The 18,862-nt window shown below is 37.3% G+C and overlaps 1 protein-coding gene across 4 annotated transcripts in view; it reads right to left on the bottom strand.

Annotated features, from left to right (window-relative positions):
- The window catches only part of Psip1 (PC4 and SFRS1 interacting protein 1), a 44,489-nt gene that overhangs the window by 22,330 nt on the left and 3,297 nt on the right, over window positions 1-18,862 (bottom strand). For all 4 annotated transcript variants that reach the window (XM_010630952.2, XM_019208466.2, XM_010630953.3 and 1 more), the window contains exons 2-5: window positions 18,205-18,281; window positions 5,059-5,197; window positions 2,717-2,821; window positions 1,397-1,459 (exon numbers count right to left, since the gene is read on the bottom strand). In XM_010630952.2, the coding sequence (XP_010629254.1) occupies window positions 1,397-1,459; window positions 2,717-2,821; window positions 5,059-5,197; window positions 18,205-18,281 (384 nt within the window). The remainder of the gene's footprint in view (window positions 1-1,396; window positions 1,460-2,716; window positions 2,822-5,058; window positions 5,198-18,204; window positions 18,282-18,862) is intronic.

Genomic DNA, 18,862 nt, shown 5'->3' with positions numbered 1-18,862 from the left:
TACACTGGGTCTTGACAGCAGCAACCTGCCTTCCTTGCTCGCTCTTCAAGTCCATGCCTAGGTCAGTGAGCACTGAGTGAGCTTTCTGGGGAACCAGTCTCACAGGTCCACTCCAATCCCTATCATCATACTACCTTAACAAAGGATGTATCTAAAATGTAAAATGGGCTAGGGATTTGGCTCAGTGGTTCCGCCGCCTGCCTTGCAAGCACAAGAACCTACGTTCAACCCTGGTACCAAAACATAAAATGTAAAATGATTCAGTGGTTTCCCATTACTTCTCTAAGTTCCAATTCTTCAGGCTAACACTGGAACATGGGTTTTATACCCATCTCCCTCTAACTTGTAAAGTCTGGTAATATAGTGGTACCTCAGTTCACAATGCTTTTGTTTGCAAACTCTACATCTGATGACAAACATAACCGTGACCATGTTTTCCAAAATCATAGAACAAATTAAGTTCATGAACTGAGATCCACTGTACTGAAATACAACACTGTAAGCAAAAGAAGTTTTTCTCTAGTACCATATGTAATGTTTAGTCCTCGCTCCAACTAGATGCCTGAGAAAATTCTGCCAGTCTTGTTTGCTGCTTGTTATTTTGGTTTTTGAGAGAGGGTCTTGCTATATAGTTTAGGTCTTGAACTCACTATGTAGTCTAGACTAGCCTCAAACTCAGCAATCCTCCTGCCTCAGCCTCCCAAGTGGCAGAATTACAGGTATGTGCCACCACACCTGGCTAAAATTCTGCCTGTCTTTTAAGATCTTGTTACATTTATCATATCCCTTCCCAAATATATATGAGAAGATAAAGAGTCATTGTAACTATTTTTTCCACACTTTCTCAAGAGAGATTCAACTCTTGGTTTTCTTTATATCTTTGGCATATAATAGTATGGACAGAAACAGGTCAGAAAAACGTGTAAACAAAACTCACAGGGAAGAACACATTAAAGGCAACCAGATACTCAGCCCCTATTTTCACACTCACTTCATACAAATATTGTAACAGTAAACATCATAATGGCTGACACTTATAGAGAACCAGTATTTAAGGACTAGGATTTGTACGCTTTACAAGCACCCCATCATTTAGTCCTTTCAGTTACACTGTAACTATGTGTGAGTCACTATCCACTTTACAGAGAAATGTGAGGCAGTCATTAAAATATATGAAAACTGGTAATCAAGCAATAGCCTTTTACATTTTATTTCCTTCATGATTCAACTCAATGGTATTATAGCTATGTCAACCAGGAACAGTTTTGCTAAGTAAACAACATAACCTCTAAAAAGAATAAAAAGTCAAGTTTTAATAAGGTTTTATCATCTCTTATATGCAAATAAACTTCAAAAAAGTTTTTTAAAGATTTATATGGTTGGTCAATGAAATTACCTTTCTCTTTCTCCCTCTTCTGGCAGCTTTTGGAGTGGTTATGTCAACTGCTTTAGTCATATCCTAAGAAGAAAAAAAAAAACACCCACACACAGATGAAACAATAAATTATGCCAAGAACGAAAGACACTTTCTTAAACTAAAAATCACCAACATTTCACTAACGGTGCTTGGGAAGTTTGTTTTGCTTCTCTGACCTTTAAGATTATAAATATTAACAGTCTTAGTACAGTATTATTAAAGGCCCTAGGTTCAACCTGCAGCACTATAACAAAAGAACAACAAAACACACAAAACAAAAAACCCACAAACTGTTAACATTATCAAGTGAAAGTAGTAGCTGCATCTTCCTCAGGAGAAAAAAAATACATTTCCATCGTCAGCTCAAATACAAAATGTCACATTTGCTAATACACTAGAACTTGTCTATTTAAATTTATAAAAACACTTCTACAGCAGAATTCTGAATGTTAGGGTTGAGAATTTTAAGAGGTAGCTGAGATTTTAGAGATCATCCTATAATCATTTCATGAGGCCTAGAAAGGTTAAACGAGATAATCACAAAGTGATAGAAACAACCTAGATTTCAAAAAATTCAGTCTACTACTCCTAGTAAATCTATCCCACAATATTCCTCTAAAAAATGCTCCCAGAAGGGCCAGGCATTTAGTTCCATGGTGCTGCCACCTGTCCCAAAAGTACAAGGTCCTGAGTTTGACCCCCGTACCAAAAAAAAAAAAAAAAAAAAAAAAAAAGGATCAAACTATGATCCACCCTATAGCTGGTTCTGGTTCTCGTGCTTTGCACATAAAAGTAAGTGCAAGTTAAGACATCCAAGGCAGGTATCACACATCTGTAATTCCAAGTACTCAGTGGGCTAAGGCAGGAGTGTGCCAAATTCAAAGCCAACCTTGGATTTTGCGCAAAATAAAAATTTTAAGAAAGGACAGGGATATAACGTTAGTGGTACAGCACTCACCTAATGTGGGTTTAATCCTCAATACCACTAAAGAATTAAAGTAAAATACAATGCATATCAAGGATGCACAGATTGTTTTGTAATGCTGTATATTATATGAGAGAATAAACCTCTGTGTGTTCTCATTCATTTTTCAAGTACCTCAAAAATTATTTCCTGGACCGGGGAGTTAGCTCAATGGCACAGCACCTGTCTTGAAAGCTCAAGGTCATGACTTCAATCCCCAGTATTAAAAAAAAAAAAAAATTACTTCCTATTCTGCCACACTCAACTCATGTTACTAATTTTACTATTCCTTCCTGGCAACAAAATGGGATTAGGACGCAAGAGATGAAACATACCTCACTGCTTGCTTTTTCTTCATGATCACTGTCTTCCTTCGAAACACTAGTTTCTTTTTCTTCAACTTCAACATCAGATGATGTATTTGACTGTTTAGTCGAAGCCTGTAAGCAATACTCTAGTATTAATTTCACAAAGTAAGGTTCTCCAATTTAAAAATGTTGTACTCATGAAAAAGCAAAGGCCTGTTGCAAGGAAGTTAGAAAAGTACCCTGATTTCCATAAGACTCTGTATATGGGGTTGCAGGGGGTGTCTTCCTGTGTAGTTCAGACTGGCCTTGAACTCGCCAGTGATCCTCCTGCCTCAGCCTGGACATTTTAAAACAAACAATTTAAAAATAGTTTTGCCACATGCGGTGGTTCACACCTGTAATCCCAGCACCGTAGGAAGCTGAGAAGGGACCGAAAATTCAAAGCCAAGCCTGAATAATTTTTTTTGCGGGGGTGGGGCGGCGGCAGTACTCGGGACCAAACTCAGGACCTTGCGCTGGCAAGGCAGGTGTGGTGCCACTACTGAGATAAATCCCAGCCCTCAAAATTAAAAAAAAATTTTAAGAGGTGCGTGTGTAAGTGATACAGCTCAATGTGAAGTCTTTGAGTCAATCTCTGATACTATAAAACAAAATTTTAAAAACTAATAGTTTCATGCTACTACAGGTACAGTATCCCTCATCAGAAAACTACTCCTTGCACTACAGAAACTTTAAACATTCATGATGACCACATTGTTTTGTTTTCCCCAGACCCTGGGAATGGGCCAATGGGGACACGTCTGGGCCTTGGAATCAGAATGCATCTGATGAGCACAAGCAGTCACTTTTGGTAAAAACAAAGTTACTTGGTTTATCCATATAACCTACCAAAACTTGCATTGTGAAATAGAAATTTATTATCTCAGACAAAAACTAATTAGACATTATATGAAAACAAATGATGGAGTAAACAAAATGTGCAATCTGGAAGAAAAGGCCATGAAGGGCTGAGGATGTAGCTCAGCAGCTTGCCTGGCACTTGTTGAGGCCTTGGGCGTGATTCCCAGCACACCCAAAAAAGGAGGACAAGGAAGGGGAGAGGTGAAGGCGAAGATAGGCCTGGGAATATAGCTCAGCAGGGTAGGGCTTTTGCCTGTGTGCACAGGGCCATGTCAATTCCCAATACTGCCAAAAGAAGGAAATATAGTTCAAGAGTACAAATGGTAATACAGAAACACATTTTTTTTTTTTTTTTTTTGAGACAGGGTCTCACTATGTAGTTCAGACTGACCTGTAACTCACAATGTAGCCTAGAATGGTCTTGAACTCACAGCGATCCTCCTGCCTCAGCCTCCCGAGTGCTGGGATTACAGGCGTGCGCCACCATGCCTGGCTTCAGAAACACATTTTTAAAGTAACACCAAGACCAAACAGGGGGCAGTGGCACAAACCTGCATGTAATCCCAACTACACAGGAGGCTGAGGCAGGAAGACGGTGAGTTCAAGGCCAGCCTATGCCATTTTTATCAAGACCTTGTCTTAAATAAAAATTTTTAAAAAGGCATTACTAAGACAAAAAATAATTTAAGAAACAGTTACTTCTGTTGTACGGGAAAAATCATACAAGTCAGGTAAAATCAAACCATGTCATAACATTTAGTATCAATATAAATTAATAAAATTTCTGATATACAATATAGAAAAGGAGGCAGCTCTTCTGGACATCATTAAATGTAATTTGCAGGGTAATACACTTTTGTCACACATTTAATTTAACCTATTTTACCTGTGTAGGTATAGTAATATGGATTAGAATTTTACCACGGATTTAAGATATTGAAAGAATAATCACACACCTTTTAAGTTAAAAAACTTAAATCTAAATCTAAGATAATAATGTGATATTAAATTCAAAAAATTAATTAAACTTTCAATCAGGGGAAATTAACTGAGTATCTTCTGTTTTCTGAGATCTCTTTACTCATACAATTAATAAACTTGTATGTTACTGGAAACTGAACCCAGAGCCTCCTCACTAAATCTAATCTATATATGTATCTTTTATTTTGAGACTGGGTCTTGCTAAATTCCCTAACGGCTTAGGGTGGGCTTGTACTCCTGACCTTACTGCACAGCTCAGAGTGCTGGGATTACAGGCATGGGCCACTCTACCCAGCTTGCAATGAATCATTTCAACAATTCATCTACATATAAAAGGAAAAGGTTTAATCTTCTAAGTAAGACTACAAATTAATCTGAAATTCACAAGGCTTCTATATTGGTACTTATTTTCTTATACCTAGGACAAACACTGTTCTGCAAGATCAAACAAACAAACACTAAACTACATTTTATGTAAAATGACTCACCTGTTGGCTTGAAAATTTCACTTTTGGATTGTTGTCTATCTCCCATAAGCCTTCATTAAAACCTTTTCGTTTATTTGGTTTACCATACTTTTCCTTATTTTCTGAGTAAGGAAATATATCCTTTGGTCCTAAAAAAGCTCTGAAACAGAAGGGGGGGCTGTGAATACAAAGGAATCTCAATTCCATGCAAGTTATTAAACAATAAAATATCCTAGAATGTATTTTAAACATATCAATCAAAGGGCAGGCAAAGACAGTTCTAAATTCCTATGATTTCATTTCATGAATTGAGGGCAATTTCAAAAGAGAAGACTGATGAAGTGCTGTTATGACAAGTGTTCTGGGATGTTCTTTAGGTTCTGGTTACTTAAAAAACAAATGTTTTGTGCTGGGGAGGACAAATTAATATGTTTAATTCTTAAACCGTTATAAAGAGGAATATGTTGGACCGAGCGCTGGCCTAGCATTCTAAGGCCCTGGGTTAAATCCCAGCACCATGCACAAGTCTGTATTTCATGCTAAGTGGCAAGAAGGGTCACTGGGAAAACACTCACTTGTAGCAAGCAGAGTTTTGTACATGGAAATTCTTTGCTACTTTTTTTTTTTTTTGTACCGGGGATTTAACTGGGGACCTTGGGCTTGCAAAGCAGGCAAGCGGCACCACTGAGCTAAATCTCCGGCCTCCAAATACATTTTTTGGTGTGCTGAAATGAACTGAACTAAGGATACCAGAAAAGCACTCTAACACTGACCTACACCCCCAGCCTGCAAGTACTTTTTTAAAATTCAGCAACAACTTCCTAGATAATTCTAAAAAAGATCACAGAGGGCCGAGGATTTAGCTCAGTGGTTTCGCCACCTGCCTCGCAAGCACAAGGTCCTGAGTTCGAATCCCAGTAGCAAAAAAAAAAAAATCACAGAAACTGCACAAAAATATGAATATATAATACTAATGAAGCAGCTCATGGTTAATAATGTAATGTATATTTCAAAATAGCTAGGAGGGCTTTTAACTCACCAAAGACATGAGGGGTACACATACTAATTACTTTGATTCACTAAGGTATGTGTAAAGTGCCACACTATCCCAAAAAAGGTACAATTGTGTTCATTAAAAACTTGGTTAAAGCATTAAAATTAATTTTATAATAAAAAATAGAAAAATGACACTATGCCACTAACATTTAATTGCATTCCACATACAATTAATTAATTTTATTTCAACATGCTTTGGTATCTTACACAAAACTGCCAACAGCTATATTATCTGGACATATATACGTGTTTTAAATATACAATAAATTTTAGTTTATTCAATGAGGGAAAGAGATGTTATAACCACTGTATTCATTCAAATATGGTCTATTATTTGTTGTTGCTGGCAGTTTTGCTTTACTCAATCCCTGTGAAGCCAAGTGTGGTGGCCTACACCATAATCCCAGCACTTGGGAGGCTGAGGTACGATTGAAAATTCTGTTTTTTAATTCAATTTTTAACTTACTTATTAGTGCATATTAGTCATATAGATATTGACCACACTCACATAGGCAAGTTTTTCCTTTTTTCCCCCTCCCCTTCCGTCAGCCCCTTTTCCGCTTCCCATTCACACAAGCTGTTTCCATGTTTCCCCTTCCGTTCTTTTTCCTTTTCCTTCCTCCTCTCGCCTCTCCCTTGTTCCCCTTCCCATGTGAACATGTCCCCCTACTTCCCGGAATCTGTCCTCCATGACGCACCTCATTTACCCTTTGGGTTTCTCACACAAGTGAAACATGCTGTTTAAAAGTGTGTTGATTTATTTCACTTAAAGATTATAGTCTTGAAAGAAAGGAAAGGACAAGAAAAAAAGTGAAAATAGATAAAATGGAAACAAAGCTTCTGTAGAAAGGGAGGGAAGGAGGCTTAAAGGGGAAGAAAGGGATAAAATTTATCTTAAAAAAAGATTATTGTCTCAAGATATATCCACTTTCCTACAAATGATTCAAATTTACCCTTTCTATGGTAGAGTAGTACTCTATTGTATATAAATACATTTATTTACTTAATACATTTTTTTTTTGGTACCGGGGATCGAACTGAGGACCTCTTGTTTGTGAGGCAGGCACAGCGCCACTGGGCTACATCCCAGCCCTACTGTCACCTTTATGAGCGTTTCCAAGATTGAGCTATTATACATTATGCTGCTGTAAACACAGGTGCGCGAGTCTCTTGGATACTTTTAACTCTTTCGGGAGGTTACCTACAAGGGGAACAGCTGGGGGGTCCAGTGGAAGCATCTCCACACTGATCTCCACAGGGCCTGCACCAATTTACACTCCCACCAACAGATGAGGATTCCTTTTCCCCACAGCCTCACTAGCTGGTGCTGTTGGCTGATTTCTTGATGATTAGCCATTCTTTTTCTTTTTTGGTACCGGGAATTGAACTCGGGTCCTTGCGCTTCTGAGGCAGGCCACCGAACTGCTGAGCTAAATTCCCGGCCCTCAGCCATTCTTTATGGAAACAGAATCTCGGCGTTATTCTACTTTCCATTTCTCAAATGACCAGTGATGTTGAGCATTTTTGATATATTTATTTGCTGTTTGTACTACTTCATCTGAGGTGCCTATTCATTTCAGAGGCCCATTTTTAGGTTGGGTCTTTAAATACAGGGGGGCAGGGCCTGATTTTTTAAAAGTTCTTTATATATTCTAGATGTTAGTCCTTTGTCTGAGGAAGGACTGAAAATTCTTGAAGCAGGATAAAAAATTCACATCCAAGGGCCGGGGATTTAGCTCAGCGGTTCGGTGGCCTGTCTCGCAAGCGCAAGGACCCGAGTTAGATCCCCGGTACCAAAAACAAAACAAAAACAAAAATTCACATCCAGGCAACTTAGTGAGATCCTATTTCAAAAAAAGTAAAAGGGACAGGGATGTAGCTAAGTGGTAAGAGCACCTCTGAGTTCAATCAATGGCCAGTACTGCCAAAAAATTTATTAAAAATGTTAAAATCACTGAACATTAAATTAATACTAAACCATCAGTCCTATGGGACATCACAACACTTTCATAATCCAGTTAATACATAATATTGTTTTATGTGTTTCAGTTTAAAGTTGCTTTTAAAAATATATACCAGTGGGCTGAGGATTTAGCTCAGTGGTTCTGCCACCTGCCTCACAAGCCCAAGTTCCCAAGTTCAAGCCCCGGTAACAACAACAGCAACAACAACAACTATATATATAAAACATATATATGTTTATATACTAGTAGTTCATTAACACTGAACTCTCTGACAACTGCTTATATAACACATACTTTCTCTACAAGGTACAATCATAGTGTTCTCGCTATTAGTAACCTTACCCAGCATTTTAGCACTACGGGAAGGGGTATAGTTTAAAAAGCAAAATGTCAGGTGTGGTGGCACGCATCTGTAATCCCAGAAAGCTGAAGAGGGAAGAATACCACAAATTCGAGGCCAACCTGGGCTACACAGTGAGTTCAAGGCCAGCCAGAACTACACAGCAACACCCTGTCTCCAAAAACAAAAGCAACAACAAAAAAAAGCAGAAATGCAAAAACCCATCATACCAATAAACTGGGATAAGTATGAAAGCTATAACAAGAAGCCAAAGAATTCCTTCACTCGATCTTAACTAAGAATGTCTGTATCATAACTCAATATTTCTGCTACTTTGTGCATGTATGTTACGACCCCACAGATGCTACAATGAATGACTTCCAGGTGACAGATAAATTTTAGTGAGTACACAAATTCACAAGTACATAATCCACAAATGTACAACTGTGCGTATTCAGATATATCCGTCAAGAAAGATCCCTTCCATTTTTCTCTTAGATCAAGTTTTCATAAAAAAAAGATACACACAAGCCAGAGATTTAGCTCAGTGGTTCTGCCACCTGCCTCGTAAGCACAAGCACCTGAGTTCCATCCCGGGTACCAAAAAAAAAAAAAAAGATACACATAATGTGTTATTTTTGCTATGATAGTTTGTGTACATGAATTTTCCAAAGCAACAATAATACTACATTGATACTTCATCTAAAATATGCTACAAGCACAAGGACCCGAGTTCAATCCCCAGTACCAAAATAATAAAAAATAAAATATGCTAAAATAAAACATTAGATATGTATCACAAATTTATCTGATGAAATTCTGTAGTGACCTAATAATTATAGTTAACACTCCAGTTACAATTATACAGGACTTTAAAATAAAATTTCCAATAAAGGAGACTTACACAGCTCTAAATATAATCTAAGAATATGAAAATCAGTGTTGCTAAATTCTAAAATTCAGGAATATTCAACGTTATCCATGTATTTTTAACTACACAAACCCATTTCAAAACTATATGTATTAGTATGCAAGGGTTAAATTACACCAATAACTTCATTTATTTATGAAGATTTACTTCAAGGTAAAGCTAAAATGGTGCTTTATTTATTTATTTAGGGTTTTTTGAGACAGGGTCTCACTATGTAGTTGAGACTGACCTGGAACTCAGTATGTAGTCAAGGCTCGTTGTGAACTCACAGCGATCCTCCTGCATCAGTCTCCAGAGTGCTGGGATTACAGGCGTGCAACATCACGCCCGGCTTAAATGATGTTTTAATCAAAGCATTCCACTTTTTACTAGCCACCATTCACTCCCTGCTCAAAAAAAAAATTCAAATTCTCCCTTCCTGAAATGCCATAAAATAGCAAAGGATCAAGGTCAAACAAGACAAAAGAAACAAAAATATGGGAAAGGAAAACAAGACTGAAAAAGATTAGATCCTAAACCAACAATGTAGATAGGAAATCAGCACTCTCATTTACAGTTCAAATTCCCAAAGCACTCAAATTTGGTGGTATCAAGAACTGCATGAAGTAGGAGACCTGAAAAAAGCTCACAGAAAAATGTTTAAAGACCTAAATATGAGGTGTTTTTAACTGACTCTAAACCTAAAAGCCATTCAGAAGAGAACACTGACCAACACACTGATATTTAAATATATAAGGGTTGGAAATAAGCATTTTTACAAGGATCCTTTTTATGTTGTCTTTTTTGCGTGACAGTGTAAAATCATGGAACACAAGGCAATCATCGTAATCAATGGGAAAAATTACAACTGTTCCATGACACTAAAAATTGTCAAAACAAGGCCGGAGATTTAGCTCAGTGGTTCTGATGCCTGCCTCACAAGTGCAAGGTCCCGAGTTCGATCCCTGGTACAAAAAAATAAAAATAATAATAAGTTTTTTTAAATCTATTAAAAAAATTGTCAAATCACTGAACACTATAATTGACAGTTATAAACATGTAATACAAATACTCAGTACATTGTAACTTAAGATTGGGTATTAAACTATGCTATTTTTTTGTTTTAAAAAAACATTAAAACAGCTGAACAATATTTCTCACAACCTAGAATTTCTATATTTTGGTGAATAGTCATACACCCAAATGTAGATCAGCTTCCAATATTTTATCTTTTGTGTTTCAATGCTATAAAAATCTTTTGTTTTTGTTGCTATCATTTCCTCTGGGACATCATCCTTTCCACTTTCCTCATTAAGGCAAGTTTGTTTTACTATTTCACTAAGCTCTTCTGGCTGGATGTTTGCTTCTTCCCAATGTACACATCTACATTTGTGAGGTTTATGTCTTACTTAATTGCTACTGGGACAAAAATATTCAACACCCACAAGTTCAAGGAGGAAAGATTTATTGTGGCCCATAGTTTGCAGATGTTTCAGTCCACAGTTGTTTGGTTCCAAGGCAGAGTGGCATGGCAGAGGGGCGTGGCAGAGGAGAAACAGTATATGGTGTGGCAACCAGGAAGCAGCTAGCAGCCTTCCTTCTGTCCCTTTATAGTCCATCCAGGCTACCAGCCTATTTGGTTGGTACCACCCACACCCACAGTGGGCTCCTCTCTTTGGAAATTCTAACACCCACAACTATGCTAAACCAGTTAAGTGGACCGATTCAGTTATCACACACTCATGATCCAGCCACCTCCCCAAAGGCCCACCTATGAGTGCATGAGGCTTTGGGGGCACATCTAGATATATACCATAACAGTTAGCTATTTATTCTATTTCCGCATTTATATTCAATTCAAATTAACTACTAGTATTGCTGCTGTTTTTCTGACATTCTTTCATCATTGCTAGTCAATTCCCTCTTCTGTTTATTAAAATGGATCTACCATTAGAGACAAAGGCCAATTACATACCTTGCAGTCTATTTGTGTTGAGAAACAAATGCATGATGACCAATCACCTGAACACTTTCAAGTGATATGTATCTTAATTTTTTTTTTTTTTTTGGTATGGGGATCGAATTCAGGACCTTGCACTTGTGAGGCAGGCAGGAGAACCACTGAGCTAAACCCCTGGCCCCTGCATCTTAATTTTTTATCATAATATACGGACTGAAAAATTTTCAAGGTAAGTGAAACTTGAATCAAGCTGTTGGGAGAACTGCACAACTAAGTAAGGTTGGCTGTATCCTTTCTTCATACTTTGATTTTAGATTCTTTTATCAGATAAGTAGTATTTTCCCAACTTTCTTTGTAACTGCACAATGTCATTACTTAAGTTTTGTTTGGACCCCAAAAGACAAAGCTAGGCTATTAACACAACCTGAAAGTCAGAATTCTACCCAGAGAATAATGCACTCAATTCCTATGTGGTTTTATCAACACCATCTTATTTACACATTTTTTATCTTTGTATTTCTTTTTTAGGGGACTGGGGCGTTACTGGGGTGGAACCCTGAGACTTCTCACTGAGTACATCCTTAGCACTCTTTTTTACTTTTTGAGACAGGGTCTTGCTATGTTGCCCAGGCTGGACTCAAAATTATGGTCCTCCTGCCTCAACCTTTCAAAGTGCCTAGCATGTACCATCACACTCAGCTGATAAAAACTTTTGGAAACCTATTCAGCTGGTGGCACATGCTAACACTCTGGGGGACCAGGGATGTAGGTCATTTGAATGCCCTGGGTTCAAGCTCTAGTAACCACGCATACACACACACAAAATCCAGGGCCTGGGATTTAGCTCAGTCGTGCCACTGCCTACCTCACAAGTACCAAAAAAAAAAAAAAAAAAAAAAAAAAAAAAAAAATCCAGTTGCTATCAGATTCAGATGTACCAAGTTCTACTTTCCACCATTTTTATACTCATTATATTCCTGTAAGTCATACATAAATTCAAATCTTAGTATACCAAAAATTACATAGTGTTCTTCAAATGAGGTTCTTTCACAGATTAAAAGATGCTCACCAATATAAGCTAGTCAGGGAAAAATAAATCAAAACCACCACAGGACACCACTTCACCACACCAGGGTGACTATAATAAAAAAGACAAAGTGCAGAAATTAAACCCATACACACTGCTGGGAGGTATGTAAAAGGTAGATATGGAAACAATCTGGCAGTTTCTCATTAAAAAAAAAAGCAAAAAAAAAAAAAAAACCCTAAATAAATACAAATAGTGTTTGACCCAGGAATTCCTCTCCTAAGAAATGAAAACATATACCCCACACAAAAACTTGTAGACAAGAGATGAGGGTGGAGCCAGTGGCAGAGCTACCATGTGTAAGGCTGTGGATTCAACCCACACATGGAAAAAAAAATTACCATGTGTAGCGCTGTGGATTCAACCCACACATGGAGAAAAAAAAAAAAAAGACCAAACTTGTACACAGTTTTTCATAGCAGCATTATTTCTAAGAGCCAAAAGTAGAAAAACACAGCCAGGTACACTGAATGGCGCATTGACACACATCTGTAATCTCAGTACCATAGGAGACTGAGACAGGAAGAGGAGTTCAAGCTTGGCAACTCAGCGACACTATCTCAAAATTCTTTTTGAAAGGACTGGGGATATGGTTCTGTGTGAAGACCAAAACCAAAAAAGTAGAAAAACTCAAATATTTGTCAAGTGATGAATGAATACAACAAAATATTAGCAATATTTTGGAATATTTGGCAATAAAAAGGAACAGAAGCATTGTCATGTACTACAACACAGGTGAAATCTTGAAAACATGCTAAAAGAACTAGTCACTGAAAAACTGTGTGTTGCATGTTTCAATTTATAAAAATCATCCAGAACAGGAGATTTGTTTCATGGTCTCCTGTAGGGCCAAAGCAAGGGGGAGGACTGTGAAGAAATGAAAAGCGCTAATACTTACCAGGCTTCTTTGGGGCGATGACAAGTATTTTAAATGCCTCCTCCCTATTCTCTGGATATACTAAAAGCTGTTGACTTATATGATTTTATAAGTGGCTAAACTGTATGGGAAATTGTATCTCAGTAGGACTGTTAAAATTTAATATTTTTTAAAAAAGAAATTCTTATAAAGCAAATAAAAATGACCACAATTTTATCAATTACAGCCACCTCTTCACATATAAAACATGTAATTTTAATACTCATTATATAGTTAAAATGAGCATCTTCCATGTTTACAATTACTTAATACATATTCCACAGAATGGCTACATCAAAATTAGTCTCTTATTGGATGATTTTTAATTTCAAAAATTTTATTTAAAATAATGTTGCTATATATCGCTTCTCGGCCTTTTGGCTAAGATCAAGTGTAAAATAATGTTGCTATAATAAACACACTGCTCAGTCTTTGCACATTCTCCATAATCAGTTCTAAGAAAAGCTGGGTAAAAAGATATGCCCAAGACTGCTGAGTACCTAATTAGACTCCAAAACAATGGTAATCAATCAAAAGAGAATCTGCCCTGGGGATGCAACCCCACAGGTTTGGTAGAGGGCCCAGATCAGCCATGAGAGCACTGCCAGTTCCCACAGGGCACCTTCTGCTGCTGTGGCTGACTTGCTCTCCAAAACATTCTACTTTAAAATGCCACACAAAAAAGCAGGACTTAATGACAAACAAGAGAGGAAAAAAAAAAGCACAAAGAAAATACGTCAAACTGTTAAAAAGGTTTAGGGACTGTTCTATAAAAATAGGAGTAAAAATTATTTGTTTCTGTTACACAGAGTTCTCCTTCATGCTCTTTTACAAATTTCACAAAAGAAAAGATATATATTGCCAGGCGTAGTGGCACAGCCATGTAATCTTAGCACTCCAGAGGCTAAGGCAGCAGGATCACCAAGTTCAAGGCCAGCCTGAGAGACCTTGGCTCCAAAAAAAAAAAAAAATTTTTTTTTTTTTTTAAGCCGTAAATTCCAATACTGAAAGCAAACACAGGGATCACTAAAACTCCTACCCTACAGATGAGAAAACTGAAGCCCAGGTTCAGTCACCTACTATTAAACAAGAGACACTCTAACATACTCTATGAAACATCTAACAAAAAAAAAATAATGCCATATTGGATACATTCTAAACTCAAACCTCAATGCCTGCCAATGCGGCTATGGCAGCAGTGCAGAAGTTGCACAGTGGAACTAGAGTTGAAGACAGTATCCTACACAATGACTTCTTCCTGTCGTACTTTTGAAAAAAAAAAAAAAAAATTTTTTTTTTTTTTTTAAAAGCCGTAAATTCCAATACTGAAAGCAAACACAGGGATCACTAAAACTCCTACCCTACAGATGAGAAAACTGAAGCCCAGGTTCAGTCACCTACTATTAAACAAGAGACACTCTAACATACTCTATGAAACATCTAACAAAAAAAAAATAATGCCATATTGGATACATTCTAAACTCAAACCTCAATGCCTGCCAATGCGGCTATGGCAGCAGTGCAGAAGTTGCACAGTGGAACTAGAGTTGAAGACAGTATCCTACACAATGACTTCTTCCTGTCGTACTTTCTTATCACCACCACCAGTAACCCCCTATTCACCTTCATGCTTTAAAATTACATTAGGTAGGTTTGTAACAGATTACCATAAAAATTTTTAAGGTTCTTAAACCTAAAAACCCAACTTCTTTGAGAGCAACAAGGAGACAAAAGCAACAAAATAGTATTTTAATTTTTCAGACTTCAGAGAAACAGAGCTAGGTGAGAGTATTCCCTCAATTAGCAAAGATAATTAGCTAACAAAACTCAAATTGATGACAAGCAGGAGTTTCGGAAAAACGTGCAGTGTTACCATTAGTTTATAAATCCCTGCAAGTATTGGTCCCAAAATGAAATAAAAGCTTGTCAAAGCTGCAGTTTTTAATAGCTGACACATTTATTTAGTTTAACACATGCCAAGCACTGAACATGTTTCATATACTTGTTTGCACCTCAAAATTCTGATGCAGATTATTATTTTCATTTTACAAATTAGGAAGACAAGGATATAAAGTAATCCGACCAAGGTCGTACAACAGGCAAAAAGACCTCTGATCTATTTGTATTAAGCATTATATAAGTATTAGTTAACGAACAGCAAATTCATAACCAACAAATGATTGTAGTGTACAGAGCTTACAATCATCAAATATTTAGCAGATATGTACCAAAAACTTTTAAGTGATGACATGATAGACAAAAATCTCTGCTGTCCTAAGCTCTTCAACTGTGCAAGAAAAAACACTTTTTCTGTCGTCATTACAATGGAGAAAATAAACATATAAAAAAGGAATTAACCTAAAATCTAAATGACTTCGAGTATCTGACAACATAACCATTCCAGAAAAGGAGAAACAAACAAGAAGCACTTCAGGCAAGAACAGGGGTATTTACAAAACAGAAAAAGGTAACGAAATAATGTGATGGCACAGGTAAGCTAGGCCAGTTCAAATAATCTTATAAACACCATCTGTATAGTTTTTATTACTGGTAATGTTAACAGGGGGTCAATGAAGATGTTCAGACCGAGAAGTGACACAAATCTGTTTGGGATATGAAAATCACTGGTTATACACAATGGAAACTGAGACCAAAATAGGGTAAGGATACTAATTACAGGAGTAATTATGGCATGGATTTGAGTTCTAATAGAGAAGCTAAAGAATGGGAAGATCAGAATGCATTTTAAATAATAAGACCTGCTGACTAATTAGATGTGGCAGGAAAAGGAAAAACTGTACTATGGAATCAAGGATAATACGAAGACTTTTGGCTCCATTAAAAATTAAGTCCAGGGGTGGGGATTTAGCTCAGTGGTTCGGTGGCCTGCCTTGCAAGTGCAAGGACCCGAGTTCAATCCCCGGTACCAAAAAAAACAAAAATAAAAAAATAAAATAAAAATGAAGTCCATATCAGAAGAATCAGTTTTGAGTATGTTAGGTTTAAGAGAACTAGTTCATAAACATAGTATACCTAAGAGTTAAGTAATACTTAAAACTTAATTGCTGGACAAATTTATTATAAATAACACAGAAATGATATAATAAGGCACCCTAGGTTGGGAAAGAACGTACTTATAAAAAGGATTCTGCTCTAAATTCATAATAATCATAATCTATAAATCAGTTATGAATTACCACACTTTCTAAGCTACTATTTCATGTTTCAGCTGTCTCAACTCCCACCTACTGGAATACATTTCCATTTATGAATAATCCAAGTCATAAAGTTCAAATAATTATCCTCTTAACCTTTGGAAGGAGGAAAAGTTACTGGGAACAGTTTCTAAAGTACTTAAGCGACCAGACCAACAGGTATGACAGCACTGCCTTTCCAAAGAGAAATGGTGTTGCTAAGAACACCAAGGGTCAAAACAAAGTGAATTCTGAAAAGAGAATGTAGCATCGCCAACTTAAAAGTGAAACATACTTCATTCTCTTTATCCTAGCTTCTTGACTCTTAGTTAATTTGTGTTCATTTACCATCACAATACCTATTATTAACCAAACATGTACTAATTTTATTTGATGTGCTTCGTTTTCATTAAAAATACACAGTCACTGGGTTGGGGATGTAACTCAGTGGGAAAGCACATGTCTAGCATAAACAAAGCCCTAGGTTTGATCTCCAGCTCTGCAAAAAAATATAAAAAGTAAACAGATATTTACAGTATAAATTCTTTTCAACAGCGGGGAAAGGATGGTTGTTCATCTAAATTTTTGTTTGTTTTAGTACCAGAGATCGAACTCAGTCAGGCCCTCACACTTGCGAGGCAGGCGGCGGAACCACTGAGCCAAATCCCTGGCCCCATTCTTCTAAATTTAAAATAGCACAGCTCAGTAACACAGTGTATGCTTAGCACACGTGAGGCCCTGGGTTCAATCCTCAGCATCAGGGAGAGAAACTGACTATGGACTATATTTTTAAATCAGAAAAATCATAACTGTAGAATTTGGAACTTATAAAACTGAAAAATTCTAAAGAATGCTCACATTAACCTAAGTATTTCCAACCTTTGCATGCATCAGAATTATCTGAAAGACTTGCTAGAACAGATAGGTCCCGTATCTCACAGAATGGGGTCTGAAGGGGCCTAAGAATTTCTTTTTACCTGAAGCTCTTTGTGATGCTCATGTTGATAGACCTGGCACCACACACTGCAAACACATTTTGTTACAGGGGATGGGGCTCAATAGTAGAGCATTTGCCTTGCATGTGTAGCAAGGCCCTGGGTTTAAACTCTAGAAACATAAATCCCAAATCACCTAGGTTAGGCAGCGCTTATAAGGGTATTAAGTCACATGTATGTAAAAACACAGATCTTTGGGAAGTAATAGGACATCCCCCGGAATAATCCCATGCACCTAGAATTAACAGTTCAACTTTCAGCTACAATTTTTGAAAAATGTACTGACTTCTCCAAGTCAGTTCTCTGCCCACACATCCACCAGGGGCAGCAGAACAGAAGAGTGGAGCAGCTCTAGTGACTGCAGAAACACAGCGAGAACTGTCCAGCTGTCCTCTTCTCATCTGCAGGGCTAACCTAACCAAGCCTAAGCCTAGAAGCCTAACACAGGGTCCAGGCAGCACTGAGAGAAGCCAGCTATTTCACTACGTGGGAATATGAAAGCCTTCTTACAACTTCCCCTTCACATTGCACCTAACATTCATTTCTGTGTTGCCAAGAGGATAACTTACTTTTATGATTCAGGAAACACTTACTCCGGTAAAAATTTTAAATCTAAAGTGTCTTTAATCTGCACCTTAAAAAAAAAGAAACTCCTCCTCAGCGCTGCCAAAGAAAGTCGAAGACTATATTTCAAAGTTCAAAGGCAAAATAAGCTCTCATTTCTCTCTACAGTAACAGGACTTACGTCTCATGAGTCCCAAAAAAGAAGATGGGCAGTTTGTTTGTAGGCGGCTTTACAGCACCATCAGGAACTTCATCTACCTAAAAAAGATCAGACAGTAAAATTTTTAAGCCATACACACCTCAACACACAGGAATAAATTAAGAACGAGACACCCAAAGGGATCGCATGTAAAACACCTATTTTATACACCCATAATCCCACATTCTCAATCTTAAAAGCCAAATTCTACATAAACAAGATTTTTTTCTAAAATTCATCTGGTGACAAAACCTGGACTAACACTAAGGCTAATTTCATGCCTTCTTTTTTCCAGTGTTTCTACTGTTCTTTCCCCGTAAAAATGTTGTATTACGTTACGTTATCCCAGGTCCTACCAACAGTACCATATGTACCATCTGTATCACAATCAACTTCCTAAAAATCCCCCAATTCTGAATTCTTAAATACATTTGCCCTTACACATAGGTCTGAATCTGTTCCACGGTCCTAACTGCTATTTCTGCAAGATGGCTAAGTAAATAAAGTAATGTGAAAGCAGACATTACCCAAAGTTTAACACATATTTCCCAAAGTTTAAAACACAAAATATAAAAAGACCCTTGGGCCGGGGATTTAGCTCAGTGGCACTGCACCTGCTACACCTGTGTCATAAGCACAA

Source organism: Fukomys damarensis, unplaced genomic scaffold (assembly GCF_012274545.1).
Source record: "Fukomys damarensis isolate Sample0158 unplaced genomic scaffold, DMR_v1.0_HiC HiC_scaffold_31, whole genome shotgun sequence".
In the NCBI taxonomy this organism is placed as follows: domain Eukaryota; kingdom Metazoa; phylum Chordata; class Mammalia; order Rodentia; family Bathyergidae; genus Fukomys; species Fukomys damarensis.
This window is presented reverse-complemented; position numbering and strand designations above follow the sequence as displayed.